Source organism: Enhydra lutris, unplaced genomic scaffold (genome assembly GCF_002288905.1).
Source record: "Enhydra lutris kenyoni isolate GAN:26980312 unplaced genomic scaffold, ASM228890v2 scaffoldscaffold33, whole genome shotgun sequence".
Classification (NCBI taxonomy): domain Eukaryota; kingdom Metazoa; phylum Chordata; class Mammalia; order Carnivora; family Mustelidae; genus Enhydra; species Enhydra lutris.
Genome location: NW_019154117.1, coordinates 7,887,657 through 7,903,531, shown reverse-complemented (window position 1 = coordinate 7,903,531; position 15,875 = coordinate 7,887,657). Strand labels below are relative to the sequence as shown.

The window sequence follows — 15,875 nt, the reverse complement described above, 5'->3', positions numbered from 1 at the left end:
TCTGTCTAAACGAGGACTGTTTACAGACCTTCGGAATCTGTATTAGCCAAATCCATAGTATTTAGACGTCCTTGGTATTGTATCTACGTTTCAAGTATATATTCAGTTCTTTATCTATATTTTGCATGTTCTGATTCCTGTACTATGGTGATGCTTTCAGGGATTTAAAAAGAACAAAAAAGGCATTCCCTGTTTCTCCCCCTGCTCCCTCTTGACAGATTTATTTAATATTTTCATGTGCTTTTGTCATTTACTTTTTTCCTGACTCAACTTTTCTGTGAACTTACATGGCTGTTTTTTAAGAGTCCCCAAATCACTCTGGCAGTTGCTGTTTTCAATATTGAAATTAAGGGTTTTGTTGTTGTTGTTTTTTTTTAATTTCCCCTTCTCTATGTTTATGCATTTTAAAAAATTTTATTTATTTATTTTTTCTTATGAGATTTCTTAGAAACTGACAAACACACTTGTCATGTTTGGGCCCGGCTTATTTCCCACTTATCTCTTATTTCCATACCTTTCAAAGAATCCCGTAGTGGAGATATTTTCTATTCTCTGTCCCCTTTCAAGGTGAGGCCTGAGCATGAATAAGGACATCTTTTTAACCACCGATCGCAACAGCAATGTCGTTTTCTCTGTCTGTTTTCTTCTTTGTTCTACAGGACTCTGTCTAACTGGACATATGAATTTGACAAATGGGCTCCTTCTGTGGTGAAAATTTCTTACAAGGTTTGGAACGCTGTGTTTATATATAAATGTGGAAAAGCAAAAAATAGACCCTCCTCTTTTTTTTTTTCTTCATTCCATATGCACATCTGTGAACTGTATTTGGTTGTAAAGTTTTGTCATGTACATCATGTACCAAACAGTGTGAGTTAATCATCCCAAGAAGATTACTGTAATAAACCATAATTACTTTCAGATAGTGAAATGCAGAAGAAAATTGTTAATTATCATATTGCGCGGTTTCTGATGAGAGTAATACAAATGACAAATACTGCACATTCCGCGGGCCGCCGCCACGGCGCCCGCTGTTCCTGCGAAGTTCGCCAATTACCGGGGCGCCCGGGCCGCCTGCTCCCACGGAAATGGAGCCTTTCAGCAGAGCAGCGGGTTCCCCGCCACCTCGGGGTTGCTGTTATTTCCCTCTCTGTCTTCCCCCTCCCTCAGTTTCCAGGGGGAAAGCCTGCCTAGAAGGGTCTGTAAAGTGTCCAGATGTGTGCGATTTTGCCAGGCACTTTCTTTGTGGATAATGGGTCCGTATACGGTAATGCATAGAGACACAGCCCACGCTCACGGGTCTGGGCTCCATTAAGCTGTGAACAGTGAGGCAAAATGCCACATTATTCACACTGGGTCATATATATATAGATGTATGTGTTTCTTTCCATTCAGGGCACCCCCGCCATGCGTCGCTCCCTCGTCCCCCAGCTGCGGAGTGGCAAATTCAACGTCCTCCTGACTACTTACGAGTACATTATCAAAGACAAGCACATTCTTGCAAAGGTATGTTTAAAAAAAAAAAAAAAAAGTTCTTTTACCTCTCATTATGGACCATCGCGCTGGAGTGTAAAGGATTCCCCAGATCATGCCCACTGGGATAATTTGATCGTTAGATGGCTTTTCCCTCTCATTCTCTCTCTCTCTCTCTCTCTCTCTCTTTCTCTCAGAGTCAGATATATTTTGGGAATGGGTTTTAATTTTAGGCATGCTTTTTTTGTTTGTTTGTTTCATTTTGTTTTGTTTCTTTTGTTGGCCTATGTCGTCGATCCTGGCTCTGTGACGGAGCCTCTCATAGTTTATGAGTTTACATCTCTTAAAAAATTCACCTGGGCTCCTTGCGCAGCTCCTTTTCTCTCCAGCGGCCCTGAACGTGCTTGTGGAAGAAATAATTGTTTTTGTTGCCCTGGGTTATTGTCAGCAGCATGACTTCATTCCTCTTGTGCCTTTGTCTCTCCAAAGATGAGTAGGCACCCCTCCATATGGTTTCTCCGTGTGAACAGTTGTCCACGCTACGGCTTTGGTGCTCTTCCTGTGTTGGGTTTTTTTTCCCCTGGTGAAATAATGGGCCACTGTATGGATGGCTCTGGGCTGTTTCTGTGCCTATTCATTCGAAGCCGAGAAAGAGTTGTTTTCTACCTGCGACACGCTTGTCTCCTAATTTGTACGTCCCAAGTTGTCCTTCAGCCAGAAAATAGAGAGTTGTTCTTTGATTTCCATCGCCTGACCTCCTAATGCATTCATTCAGCATACCTTCTTTCGTGGGACCAAACAAGGAAACTTCAGTTTTCTTCCTCCGGTGATTTCTCCTACCCTGTGGTGTTTTGGAATTGCTGTAATCGGAAACTAAGCGGTGGCCAGAAGAGAGCAGAATCCCTGTTTCTGGGGTCTGTTCTCTCTCCCCACTAAACCTTTGCTCTGGGAACTGTTGAGTTCCCTTCCTGGCATCACGGGAGCTCCTGTACAGGAAGTATGCTCCCAGGGGAGGTTTAATAATTGAGATGGCCCTGGCGACAGTGCCGTGTTCCTGCTCCTTGTTCTCAGAGAGGAATTTGGCAGTGTGAGAAATGGCATGTTTTTGGTAGGACTCTGGGAATGTGTGTTTGTACATCAGAGATCCTTTAAAAAAAAAATCCTATCCCAGCTTCTGCATATGTATTTCTGCGTTCATCAGAGATGCCTGGTAATGAGATGAATTGCTTTTATTTGTTGCTGGAGGAATGAAGCTGTGGAAAAGGGTAGTGGAATTTTGTTCAAGCGGAAGACCTAATTGGTAAATGAGTAGATTAGCAGAATCGAAGTCCTCTGATTCCTTGTTTATTAGGTCGTAAGCTAAATTAGGAAAGTGAATTTTGACTGCTGACTTAAATACGTTTGTATCTGGTGGCCTCGTTTCATGCTGTGGATAAGCTTGGGGTAGTTGTCCATACAATTTCATTCTCATAGACACTTTCCTTAGAAGTAGTGGAGGAAGAATTAAAATAAGAAAAGCTCTGGTAGTTTCTTTTACCCAAACATCCCAGCCTGACTGATTTTATACTTCTTCTCCCCCGACTTTACTGTCACTTCTAATGAGGAAGGCAGAGGACCCTCTAGAATACTGTACTCACCTCCCTCCTCTCTCTCTGGGAGCTTTGGAGCAGGATCCAGGGACATCTGAACACCAGATGCTTTTCTTGGCCATTGCCACTGTTTTGTAGGGAATGAATAGGCTTAGTGGGACATTCCACATTGTTCTCACTTAAAGAAACTGAGACCAGTGACCTTGAAGAGGGCTGAAGGGTAAGTTGTGAGAGAGGAAGAGGCCTGTGTACAGACTTAGGGAGGAAGATTGTGTTATGTGGCCTTTCTTTATTTTTCACACAGCGGCCATGCTGGGAAAGGAGATTGTGTTTAATTCCAAAGTTCTGGCAAAAACAGAGGAATGATATTTTAGCATTGTCTTCACTGCCAGTGAGTATATCCTTTCACTTTAGATATCTTAAAACAGTGATCCGAGACCTGGCCAGCGAGGATCTGGGTCAGAACCCAGAGACTCCAGGTCGCCAGATCTTACTTTTTTAAGAGAAGCTGGATGTTCACATTTTTGTGTGAAATATTCCAAATTTTAAATGTTAGCAAGTCATTCAAATTAAGAAGAGAAAAGAACACTGAGCTGAGCCAGGCCCTAACGATATAACAATAGAAGCAAAGGCAGGAAACCAGAGCATCTCAGCTGTATGTACCTACTGACGCCATCTTGGAAAATCGGTCACTAATTTCTGCTTCAAGCGGGGAGCTCTCTTCTCTTCTTGCTATGAGCCGAGGCAGCATGAGCACTGAATCAGGGAGAGCCGTCATGGTCTAGCATTAACAGAGGGAGTATTGGTTCAGGAGACACAGGAGCTAGTCCCGGCCCAATCATTTCATCTTGGGCCCAAGTTCCCCTCTTTGGCAAAAGCAGTTTGGAAGCACACGGCGCCTAAGCAGCACTGGCATTGACATCCCGTTGTCACAAAGGAGAGTCACACCATATTATGCACAAAGTCTGAATTCCTTGGTTTTCCTCACCACGGTTTGCCTGTTGGAGGTGGTTGTATTTCCACTTGCTCGTCTCATGTTGGTCCTTCCTCTTGGGTTACAGATTCGGTGGAAATACATGATCGTGGATGAAGGCCACCGGATGAAGAATCACCACTGCAAGCTGACTCAGGTCTTGAACACTCACTATGTGGCCCCCAGGAGGATCCTCTTGACTGGGACCCCACTGCAGAATAAGCTCCCGGAACTCTGGGCCCTCCTTAACTTCCTCCTCCCCACCATTTTCAAGAGCTGCAGCACCTTTGAACAGTGGTTTAACGCCCCATTTGCCATGACTGGAGAAAGGGTACTGGTCTACCTTTTGTATCTTCCACTCTATGGCAATGAAATGAACGTAAAGAACCAGAAGCTGGGAGTGTTAGAGCCCCAGAAAACCTGTAGGGTGGTTGACAATGTCACTCACTTTACAAAACTCATCAGTGGGTGTGTGTGTTCTCTTTCCAGGGGTGTTTTCTGCCCTAAGAAAATGGATCTAGTGATGGGTCTAGGGTCCTAGGATCTAGGATCCTTGGTCTTTTCCTGACACGTTAATCAGGCCACTAGAGAATGATCCTGACTGATGGAATCCTTATTTGTACGGGCCACAGGGAGGACGAATGGAGAGAGATTTGTTGAATCAATTTAATCAGATCAACCGACCCAACTGAACACAAACCTTAAAGCACATATTTCCTTGTAAAACTTGGGCTTCTCCTTAAACTGTTTCCCTGTGAAGAGTTTGTGTATGAAACTGAATTAGCTCACGCTGATTTTCTGTACACACTTTTTTCCCAATTTTAGTGTGAGCCTGTTTTATGTCTACATTAATACTCCTCAAATCTGGAATAGCCATTTTCAAATTCCTTATTATTCTGTCCACTATCTGTCTTCTCTTGGAGCTCATTTATGGAAGGAAGACATGGGCCATTGCAAGAAAAGGAATGGGTACCTGTCCTTTTGATTAGTGGTTTCTTAACTGTGGGAATGAAAAGCCACTTAGAAGGATTTCAGGACATTTATGTTGAAACTATTCAGTACTTTAATTTTGAAGTACATCATAGGGACTTTTGCCTTTTGTCAGTAATTCATTGGCTTGCCCATTTGTAGAAAGTAATGTCAATCAAGTCTGCCCCCTAGAGGTTCATAGAGAAAGGTGACCAGAGGTTCTAGAGAAGGTTCCAGATAAAGAGGACTGACCAAGATAAGGGGAGAGAGAAGGAAGAGTGAGGTACAGGGGCTTGGAAACCCACCACCATCCACTAGGTCTACTCTCTTCTTCTTTTCCTGTTCAGGCCTTGTCGCCTTGGAGTGTTTCTGCTTCTGAGACAATCCAATTTAAGAGCGTAACTTAAGGCTTTGACTTTGAGGAAGCACACATGAACTCTTGCCCCTTTACTTGGGTTCTGTCTCAGTCTTCAGTAAGGCTTTGTTGCAGTCCTATCCAAAAAATGTCTGAGCTGGGAGACTGGTGGCTCTGGCCCCTTTTCCATGGAATTCCACATTAAGACAAAGACGCCCATTTAGACGCCATTTTATTACCACTTGGCACGTAGGAAGAGGATTCTGAGGCATGCAAAACAGGTAAAGACCTAGCCTTAATGGACATAAAATTTCAATCACATATCACAACAAATTAATAAATGTAATCCTACAGCATTATTTTGTGAAATATCATAAAAATAAATGTCCGACTCATCTGAGGTTCTCTCGTAGGTGGACTTAAATGAAGAGGAAACTATATTGATCATCAGGCGTCTACATAAGGTGTTAAGACCATTTTTACTGAGGAGGCTGAAGAAGGAAGTCGAGTCCCAGCTGCCCGAGAAAGTATGTTGCAAATTCCAAAGCTATGGTTCCTTTCCCTGCCGATCTCCCAAGTACCTGCATCTGAAACTTTCTTTTCTTTCCTTTTTTGTTTTTTTTAAGATTTTGTTCATTTATTTGACAGAGAGAGAAACAGCGAGAGCAGGAACACAACCAAGGGGAGTGGGAAACGGAATGCAGGCTTCCCCCTGAGCAGGGAGCACCATGTGGGGGCTCAATCCCAGTACCCTAAGATCATGACCTGAGCCGAAGGCAGAAGCTTAAAACAACCAGCTCGTGTTTTAGTCCCAGGGATCTTGGAAATATTGTACAGGACATTTTTGTTTGAGAGAAGCTAGAGGTTTGAATGCAGAGAGAGACAAGGGAAATTTCAACATTTTCGGCCTGGTTTCCCTAAAGCTCTGGCGCCGGCTTTTATGAAATTAACAAATTCATCGAGTCTCCTGACATTTTCGCTCACACTTACATCAACTCAGTTATATTAGTTTAACATTATATTTTAAGTTTGGATTTCTTTTTAAAGTTATTAACCTCGTGAAGTTCACTCTTGTGGGCACCACCGAATTGATCTGCCGGTGAGTCCAATGAGGATATGAGTTTGGGTCTTACGTCATCACCAGAAGTCCTTGTAAACATTTACCAGGTTTCCTAGAAGTGTATTTAACGCTTATGACGTCACTCTTTGGATAATAAGTGAAAAACAGAGTTCCTTCAAATTACAGACACATCATCTAATTATTCTCAGATGTGGTTTTTGCCCTGTACCATATAAACTAAGTCCCCATGAATATTTGAAGCAGGTAATTTTCACATGGTGTTTAGCACCCTGACTTCTCGGAGCTTTAGAATGTCTTTTGAGCCCTTTGCTCCACATTTTCTGGTTTGGTTCAGGTATTAGTTTAGTATGTTCCCAATCATATTTTGGAACCACACCCTTCTGAATTCTAAATTTTATTCTCTCTTTTTTTAAATATTTTATTTTTATTTATTTAAGAGACAGAGAGCACAAATAGAGAGGCAGGCAGAGAGGGGGACAAGGAAGAAGGCTCCTTGCTGAGCAGAGAGCCTGATGCAGAGCTCGATCCCAGGATCCTGGGATCATGACTTGAGCCGAAGCAGAGGCTTAACCCACTGAGCCACCCAGGTGCCCCTAAATTTTATTTTCTTAAAGATAGGTTGTTGGGCGTTGTGTACTACTTGTGGCAGGAGAGAGATGTGGATTTGAGTTTTCTCTGTACATGAACCAGTTCTGAAATGTGTATTTTGTGTCACTGTGTTTTTTCTGTGTCGTGACTCTGGTTTTTGTACAGATTGGTTCATCCTATTCATTTCTTAAGTAGCAGTTGACAAGAGAGCATACAAAGTTGATCACCTTATGAAGAGAGGATCTGGTTCCAGATTCCCCTGTTCATTAACAGTCAGAAAAAAAAAAATTAAACTTAAGCGCCGTTCTTACATCATGCTTATCCCGCAGAAGCCTAAATATTTAGGTATTTAAGTATTTTATTTTTCTAGTGAATGCGTCTTGGGTTGAACGGTCTTGATATTGTTTTTGACTTCCCATGGTCTCGGCGTCTTTGGGTGACCCCCTCACTGTTCAGGGTGGACCTTAGTTACTGAATAAACTGGGGAATGGTCCAGTCGTCATGTAGCCACCTTGAACTACTTCCCAGCAAGAGATCCTGCAAGGTATAGAGACGGATGTTAACGGTTTTAACGTGTCCTGGGCTCCTTTGTTTCTTTAGCAGAGGTATAAAAATCAAGGGTAATTAACTGAAGTCCTTCATTTATTCATTCTTTAGAACGTCTTCATCTTATTTACTTAATTTCCAGGACTGGCTAATAGAGATAGATTTTTGAAAGCTCATCACAAGTTGGAAATATGCCCAGTTTGAAGAAAATCCACTCTATAAAAATCCAGACTTGCCCAGCATAAGGGCCATGGGGTGATGAGTTGTATCACAAAGGAATTCTCTGCTTTACTAAAATATTTATTCCACTGTTCCATTCACAAAAGAGCTCCCTGAGTATTGGTACACTTAAAAAAAAAATCAGGGTTAGATTATAGCGCAGTATCTCCTGCGTAAAGTACACTTACCCTCTTTAATACCCAGGGTAGTATTTGAGTATTTGAGTATTTGAGTATATATATGTTAACTTAGCCCCGTATGTGATACATTATCTATGGATAAGCTCCCTTTCATGGAGGGAGCTTGGTGGAGTGGAAATCATGGGCCCCCTGTCAGAGCGCACACGCCCTATCACCATCCCTCTGTCTTACTAACCATTTGGCATCGATCAGTGAATCCAGTGGGGCTCCGTGTTCTCCCCAGTGAACTGGCAGAGAAATACCACCCGCCTCACGGAATCATTGAGAGGACTAAGTGGATGCAGGACCCCTGAGTCAAAGCCTGGCATGTGTTGGCTCTCAACTCCAACAGCCACTGCTGCCTTACTCCTCAGCGTCAACTCCCGCTGCTCCGACTTCTAGTTCCCCTTTCTGTTCCTCTCAAGTTCTCTTTCATGCTCTGCTCCTCCTCGCACTTTCGGTGGCCCTCCCCCACCCGTGTGCTCATCAGCCTTTCCAGGGCAGTCGGAGAACTCACCACTTTGCCCACGTAAGTAGCTGCTGGTGTGGTTTGGCCTGTGTTCCCTCTACTTTTTCTGTCTTGTTAGGATTTTTTACCTGAGGGAAATTGGCCACTGAAGTATCATCCTCGGGGGTTAAGGAGCCTCCCTCTGCCACCATCTGCTTACGGCCATGAACAATGCGTGTGTCTTTCTCAGCCTCTCTAAAGAGCCTGGGCAGGAATTCTGGCTGATGGAAGGAAAAAGGCCAACTGTTCCATAGCAGTCATTCTGAAATGCTCTCATGAAAAGCCACCCGTTAAGGAAGTGTTTTTTTGTGTGTGTGTGTTTTTGTTTGTTTTTAACTTTATTTCTAAATTTACATATAAAATCCACTCTTTGGGGTCTATAGTTCTGTGGGCTTTGACAAATGCAGAATTGTGTGAACCACACCCACAGTCAAAATACAGAACAGTTCTCCCTCCCAGGAACTCCCCCCCACCCCCAGAGTCCCTGGTGCTATCTGTTTTTAGTCACATCCTTTCTGGAACCCTTGTCCTGGTCTGACCGCTGATCTGTTCTCCATCCCTATAGCTCTGCCTTTTCCAGAATGTCACAGGGATGGAGTCAGACATCAGGTCTTGTTACCAGACCTTTTGCTTCTGGGATTTTTTCTCTCAGTGTACCGTGTTGGAGCTCCGTTCAAGTTGTTGCCCATAGCCATGGTTGTCTCGTTTTTATTGTTGAGTTAGCATTCTTGTCTATGGACGCACCACAGTAGGTCCGTCCGGTCCATGGAGGGAACAGTTAGGTTTTCTCTGGTTTTTGACAATTACGCATGCATGTGCTGTACCCATGGTGCATAGGTTTTCATTTCACTGGAGTGAAGTCCCGGCAACAGGATTGCCGGATCCTATGGGAAGTGCACACGTAGCCTTGTAGGAAACTTCTGGAACCATCGTGCAGTTGCACCAACAATGTCTGAGCCTTGCATTTCCTCCTCGTTCTCATCAGTCCTCATTGGCTACCATCAGTTTCTTGACATTTTTAGCCATGTCAGCAGGCATGCACTGGTATCCTGTGATAAATTTGCATTTTTCTAATGTCCACTGGTAGTGGGCATCTTTTCCTTGCCTGTTTGACACCCATATGTCTTCCTTGATGAAACAGTGCTCAAGTCAAGCCTATTTGTTTGTTTTTTAATTGGGTCATTTCTTTTCTTATTCTTGAGTCTTAAGCTAGGAAAACTCGTAAAAATATAAAATATATTTTCTGTGTCCTACATGGTCATTCTGTCTTGTAGCGGGACTGTGCTCAGATGGAACTAAAGCAGCCATAGGAGGGTCAAAAGTTGGATGAATACAGCTCTGCTCTGTAGCAAAATTAGTGTTCATGGATGAGTATTTAATAAAAATGAGCTTTCATTGACAAGGATTTAATAATGTCATGAGTCCAATGACACACCCAGTGGGCAAGGGAAGGTACCATCCCCCCAGTACCCCAACACCACCACCAGGCTGTAGCATTAAATCCATTCCTTGTACTCAGGAAAGAATGGCAGCTCGCACGAAAGGACATATGTAAAACTTAACGTAAACTAAATAAAAATTGATCTTGTGATTTAGCTCCCATTTGGGGTTGTCTATGCTGACTGTCCACTTTGTTAATTCATAGATAATCAAGAACCAACTAGACTTGGAGATGGCTGTATGTGTGTGTGTGTGTGTGTGTGTGTGTGTGTGTGTGTGTGTGTATAGAGAGAGAGAGAGAGAGAGATGCCTGAGTATGCTAAGATACGTGTACAGTGTCGGAGGCTCACTAGAGGCTGACCTACCTAAAATCGGTCCTAATTTTGACTTGACCTGCATGAAACAACAAATCAGCTTCACCGAGATGGACAACTTGTACATTCATGATGCAGACATTTGGAATGCTTGATGTAATTAAACATTACTCCATTCCGCCTTTGAGATATGTAATCTTACTGTTTGGAAATCTCATTTCAGAAAGTGGTAATATACCACATCCCATAGTCTTCGAGCGGCTGTCAGGTCCTCGGGCTCGCCTCTCTATTGACCGGTGTGCCGCAGGCAGTGTGGCTTGGCATCCCTATTTCCGTGGCATCATCGCCCGTGCCTCCTACTTCCCAAACTCCCTCCCCTCCAGCGTTTAACACTGGCTGACTGATGGGAAGGGGGTTGAGGGTGCTGTCCCTAATTCTGTATCTGCTGGGCCCCAGCGCACTTAAGAGCCAGCAGTGGCAGCCATCCCTTCCTGCAGAGAGTCCCCCCAATGGCGGTGAGCGTGGGAAAGCCTGAACGTCTCCTAGGTCGTCCTCAGCACAGAGCTTAGAAGAGTGGACTCAGTGACTCGGTTTCCAGTCCTAACCGCACCATTAAATACCCCCATCACTTTGAGCCAGTCTTTTAAATTTCAGAGGCTCAAGGTCTGTATAAAATGCAGACATGACATTGTCTTGTGACATACAGCACTCCGTGTAGGTCCTGGTCAACAGAAGGAGCTCAGTGATATTAACCCTTGGGGCCATTTTTTGTTTTTTAAGATTTATTTACTTATTTTAGAGAGAGGGAGGGGCAGAGGGAGAGAGTCCTGCAGACTCCATACTGAGCACAGAACCCGATGTGGGGCTTGATCCCACGACCCCAAGATCATGACCTGGGCTGAAATCAAGAGTCAGACGCTCAACTGACTGAGCCACCCAGGCGCCTGCCTTGGTGCCATTTTTATGCTCCTACTGGTTGCGTCTGAAGTTGTCCAATGCTCTTCTTCACCGTGATCAAATTTCATTTTGAGAGTGAACAGCTCTCGAAAAAGTCGAAGTGCTTTAAAAATAGGACATGATCAGGCATCTGGAACAGAAAGCCTGGAGCAAGTGCATTCTTATTTATTAAACTTGGAGATTTCTGTTTTTCCCCCTCTGGCCAAGGTCATTAGAAACAAAAACAAGTGTATAAAAGGTCACCTGCTTTCCTTAACTTTTCTGCAAAGGACCCTTTCTCCAGTCTTCTTTGGTGCATCAAAACAAGTGGCGAAAGGCTATTAATTGCAGTTCCATCTGGCTGGACAGGTTCCTCTTGAAGCCTCAATTGAATGAATATTCAACTTCTCTTCATCTGTGACCTACTCGCCCTGGCCCTCGGAGCTGAAAATAACTTGATCATTTTTAATCAGTTTATTAAACATTAGACAGCTTGCTGATTTACTTTTAATCACATTCTGCAGATTTCTAGGCATTTATCTGATGTTTATTATGAAAATTGCACATTCGTATTCTGGGGATTTTTTTAATAAAGAAAATAATACCGGGAAATAATCAAGGCAGATTTATGCATTAAGAACCTTCTAGAAGTATTGCAGGTGTGTGCTAAGCCAAGGGCACGTGAATTCCCTTTAACTGTTTTAAATCGGATTTTTTCTTCTTTTTTTATGATAGTCCAACTGGAAGCTCACGAGGCTTTCTTTGCCTTCTTGAGGTGGTCATAAAGTTGCATCCAATCCCCACGTGCCGTCCGCACAGGAAATAGTCTCTTGTCTCTGAAAAGCAGAGGTCAGTGGCAGCCAACTTAGGGCTGTTACAGCTCTCATTTGTGGATTAATGCTGGGGGTTGCTGCCTGTGACCATTGAAAAAATTATCTTACAGGGGTTGCTGGGTGACTCAGTTAGTTAGCCATCTGCCTTCGGCTCAGGTTCATAATCCCGGGGTCCTGGGATCGAGCCCCACATCGGGCTCCTAGCTTATCGGGGAGCCTGCTTCTCCCTCTCCCTCTGCCTGCCACTCTGCCTACTTGTGCTCTTTCTCTCTTTCTCTCTCTGTCAAATAAATAATCAACAGTGTCTTACAGGGGCGCCTGGGTGGCTCCGTGGGTTAAGGGGCTGCCTTCGGCTCAGGTCATGATCTCAGGGTCCTGGGATAGAGTCCCGCATCGGGCTCTCTGCTCAACAGGGAGCCTGCTTCCCTCTCTCTCTCTCTCTGCCTGCCTCTCCGTCCACTTGTGATCTCTCTCTGTCAAATAAATAAATAAAATCTTTAAAAAAAATGTCTTACAGAGCAAGTCTTGGGATATCGGACAGTCAGTGTTTTTCTCTCATATCAAAGGGGGTATACTGGGAAGTGGAAGAAATACTAGGAGGAAATTATATTGAGCATCTTTGAATTTGAATAGTTTGTAAGCTTCTCTTTCTCTCTCTGTCTCTCTCTCTCTCTCTCAAATATGGAGCAAGTCAAGAAATTTCAGAAGACGTGACCCTCGATCACATACACCCTTTGGCAGATCCCCCCATCGTTATGGTCCCTTTAGCATTGATGACCACGGTCTCCACCGCCACCCCCCAGCCCACCCCCCACTCCGTGAATCCAGGGAGGGGAAACGGAGCGACCGCAGAGTTCCAGGACTGCCGCCCACTGCCACATCCCCGCAGTCCTCTCAGAACAGGCCCCTTCCTCTCTCCTGCTCCAACATACCCGCTGTTTTCTCTCCCCCAGGTTGAATACGTGATCAAGTGTGACATGTCCGCACTGCAGAAAATTCTCTATCGCCACATGCAAGCCAAAGGGATCCTCCTCACAGACGGTTCGGAGAAAGATAAGAAGGTACATTTCAGAAGATGACACAACACAGCGTGGGGTGTGTCTGTCTTCTCTGGGCCGTGACGTCAGATCCTCCCAGGAAGCGTCCCTGCTCATGCTGATCTACTAAACCGTATTTCTGGGGCTTTTCCGTAGCTGCCGTAGCTGCCAAAGGAAATCTCATAACCTCCTAATTGCAAACGGCACTGAGGCAGGAAGAATGGAGTATATCCGTATCACCAAAATAGCTTTTATCTCTGCTCATGTCAATTCTACAGGGAATATATTCCACTTAAATGTCGGCAGGGGGCACCTTAGAAGGTTTTAAAATCCTGTGTCCCTCCCTGGGCATCTGTTCCAGGCTTCTGTCTTCCCAGAATCCCGGGGAACAGTCAGTCATGTCACCAAGCCATCAACTCGATATGACTCCCTCCTGTAGGATAAGTTAGTCACGAGAAAGATGTTGTATCTGTCACTGAGAAACTTTTATAGAGCAGGACCTCCAGACCCCCACAGGCGTAGGTTACGGAGAAGACCTCTGGCCCTTTCGTAAACGCCTCCTTTTTAAGAAATGGGGGGTATCTGGTCAATTAACGATTTGTTTGTTCTGTGTTTGCTCTCCCCACTCGTCCTCAGGGGAAGGGAGGTGCTAAGACGCTCATGAACACGATCATGCAGTTGAGAAAAATCTGCAACCACCCCTATATGTTCCAGCACATTGAGGTAAGTCCGCATTCTCCGCTGTGGTTCTGATCCCACCTGCCCTGTTCCCAGTCACACCACTTTTTTAAAAAGGAGAAAAGGAGGAGGGTCGAGATGGATGTGGACGCTGGAAGGATGTGTTCTGATAGCTCAACAAGGAGAATCAACACACGTGAACGTTCTGGTTCCCCGTCCTCCCTGGCACCGAGCGCTGTAGTGTCTGGAATTTTAGAACTAACGGTTCAAAGCCTCGAGAAGACACTGCAAGCTCGGGCTTGTCCCGTGGGCTGGGGACATGCTGTGAATGGCCTCGTTACGGTAGGAGCTGTGAAATGGAAGGAAGGAGGTTATGAAAAATACTAAGATGACGTGTTTGTCCCCACTAGAGAGGAAGATGCCCTCGAAGTATTTTCTTTGTAACAGACGCTGCCTTTGGTTCGGCTCCGTAGATCTGCCTTTCTCCTTTCTGGCTTCCATCCCGACCTCCTGGCTTTCATCCTGACACTCGGGTTCTCACAAAGCTATTTTTAGGGGCAAGCACATTTTCCGGCCTGTTCACGGCATGTAAACAACTTTCCTAAATGGACAGAACCTTCAGCCCCGTGGGAGCCGTAGACCCGAGCAGGAGGGAAGAGGAGCCACACCGGAGGCCCCACTGTCCCGTGTGGCGGCCAAGGCACGGGGTCGTGGTGGGGCCTCCTGGCCACGGCGTGAGAGCGAGCCCTCTGGCACCTGCCCCAGTTCAATAAAAGGGACATAAAAGAAGCTTCTGGGAAATCAGAATTTTAATAATTACAGTATAAAAATCAAGTTGAAACACACCTGCCTTTGAAATATTCTTGACTTCGACAGTTTTTTTCCCCTCCCTTATTTTGGGCCATCACGCTTGTCAGATGAGTATTTTATGGCACACCCCCTCCCTGCTCTGGGGACCCGTCCCAGCCTGAGCTAGCTGTTGCCTCCTCATCCAGAGGGCAGGGTGTCTATAGGCGGACAAGCTCTAGACCCAAGTCCGTTGACAACAGCAGCAGTACCAGCGACAAAAATAAAATCCTACGGGAAAGTCACGGCTGTAGAAACACTCAGGTGAAGAGAATCCCACGTACAACAAGGAGGCTGTGTCCCTGGGCCACTTTGTAACCATGACCTGGTGAAAATCTCTTCGCATCTCCAAACTTCCATGCACTTGTCCTATCATCACGTGCTGATAGCTTATGGGACTGGCAGAGGCGAAACTTTAACAACAATATATAAAAGAGGAAGCATCTTAAAAATTGATAACCTATATTAAACAGGTAGAAGGTATCGATGAATTAGTAGCAGCTCTATATTGGTCTGTGGCTGGTGGGAGCAAAAAAAAAAAAAAAAGTCAAATGATGAAAATGACCAGTGTCATGGCAGGTGAACCTGTCACCCACCGTCCCATCCCCTTCTTTCCCGAAAACAATTTTGAGATACTTATTCTGATTCATAGAAGGGTTTGAGGACTTTAAAGTTATGAAAATTAAGTGTCAGTCTTACTTCATTTTGGTTGTCAAGCAAAAATTAGCCTTTGAAACGTGCTAGACCGTGTCAGAAGGGGGATGAAGCCTTCCATCCTCGGGCTTCTGTCTGGAGAACCCGGGGAGCCGAGCCTAAGTAACCTGCCCTCCATTCCTTGCATATTTCCATTCTGAATAGCTGTCAGTAGAGAGACGGACTGATTTGCAATTTGTTTTGAACATAAAAACTTTCGGAAGCATATTCCTAGCAATGAGACCCAGAGTCTTTGGCACACATGGCCCAGCTCTGGCTCAGGGCTAGTGTGTGCATTTTGCCTCTGTCTTTGTATGCTTTGCACGTCACCTCTGTTCAAAGGAAATCAGCCCAGAAGCCCCCTTTCCCTGCTGGGCTCACTGTTTCCCTGGGGACCTTCAAACCAGGGAAATGAAGACATTTTTTTAAAAGGGTGCCGATCCCTGGGACGCCTTGGGGGCTCAGTCAGTTAATCGTCTGCCTTCTACCCAAGTCATGATCTCGGGGTCCTGGGATCGAGCCCCACGTCTGGCTCCCTGCTCAGTGGGGAGCCTGCTTCTCTCTCTGCCCCTGCTTGTGGCTCCCCCTGCTTGTGTTCTCTTTCCCTCTCTTTCTCTGTCA

The 15,875-nt window shown here is 45.0% G+C and overlaps 1 protein-coding gene across 4 annotated transcripts in view; it reads left to right on the top strand.

The window, feature by feature from the left end:
- Positions 1 to 15,875, top strand: part of LOC111153501 (SWI/SNF related, matrix associated, actin dependent regulator of chromatin, subfamily a, member 2) — a 178,109-nt gene that overhangs the window by 63,170 nt on the left and 99,064 nt on the right. For all 4 annotated transcript variants that reach the window (XM_022512561.1, XM_022512558.1, XM_022512559.1 and 1 more), the window contains exons 16-21: positions 660 to 726; positions 1,393 to 1,503; positions 4,121 to 4,363; positions 5,770 to 5,883; positions 12,954 to 13,061; positions 13,674 to 13,760. In XM_022512561.1, coding sequence (XP_022368269.1) covers positions 660 to 726; positions 1,393 to 1,503; positions 4,121 to 4,363; positions 5,770 to 5,883; positions 12,954 to 13,061; positions 13,674 to 13,760 — 730 coding nt within the window. The remainder of the gene's footprint in view (positions 1 to 659; positions 727 to 1,392; positions 1,504 to 4,120; positions 4,364 to 5,769; positions 5,884 to 12,953; positions 13,062 to 13,673; positions 13,761 to 15,875) is intronic.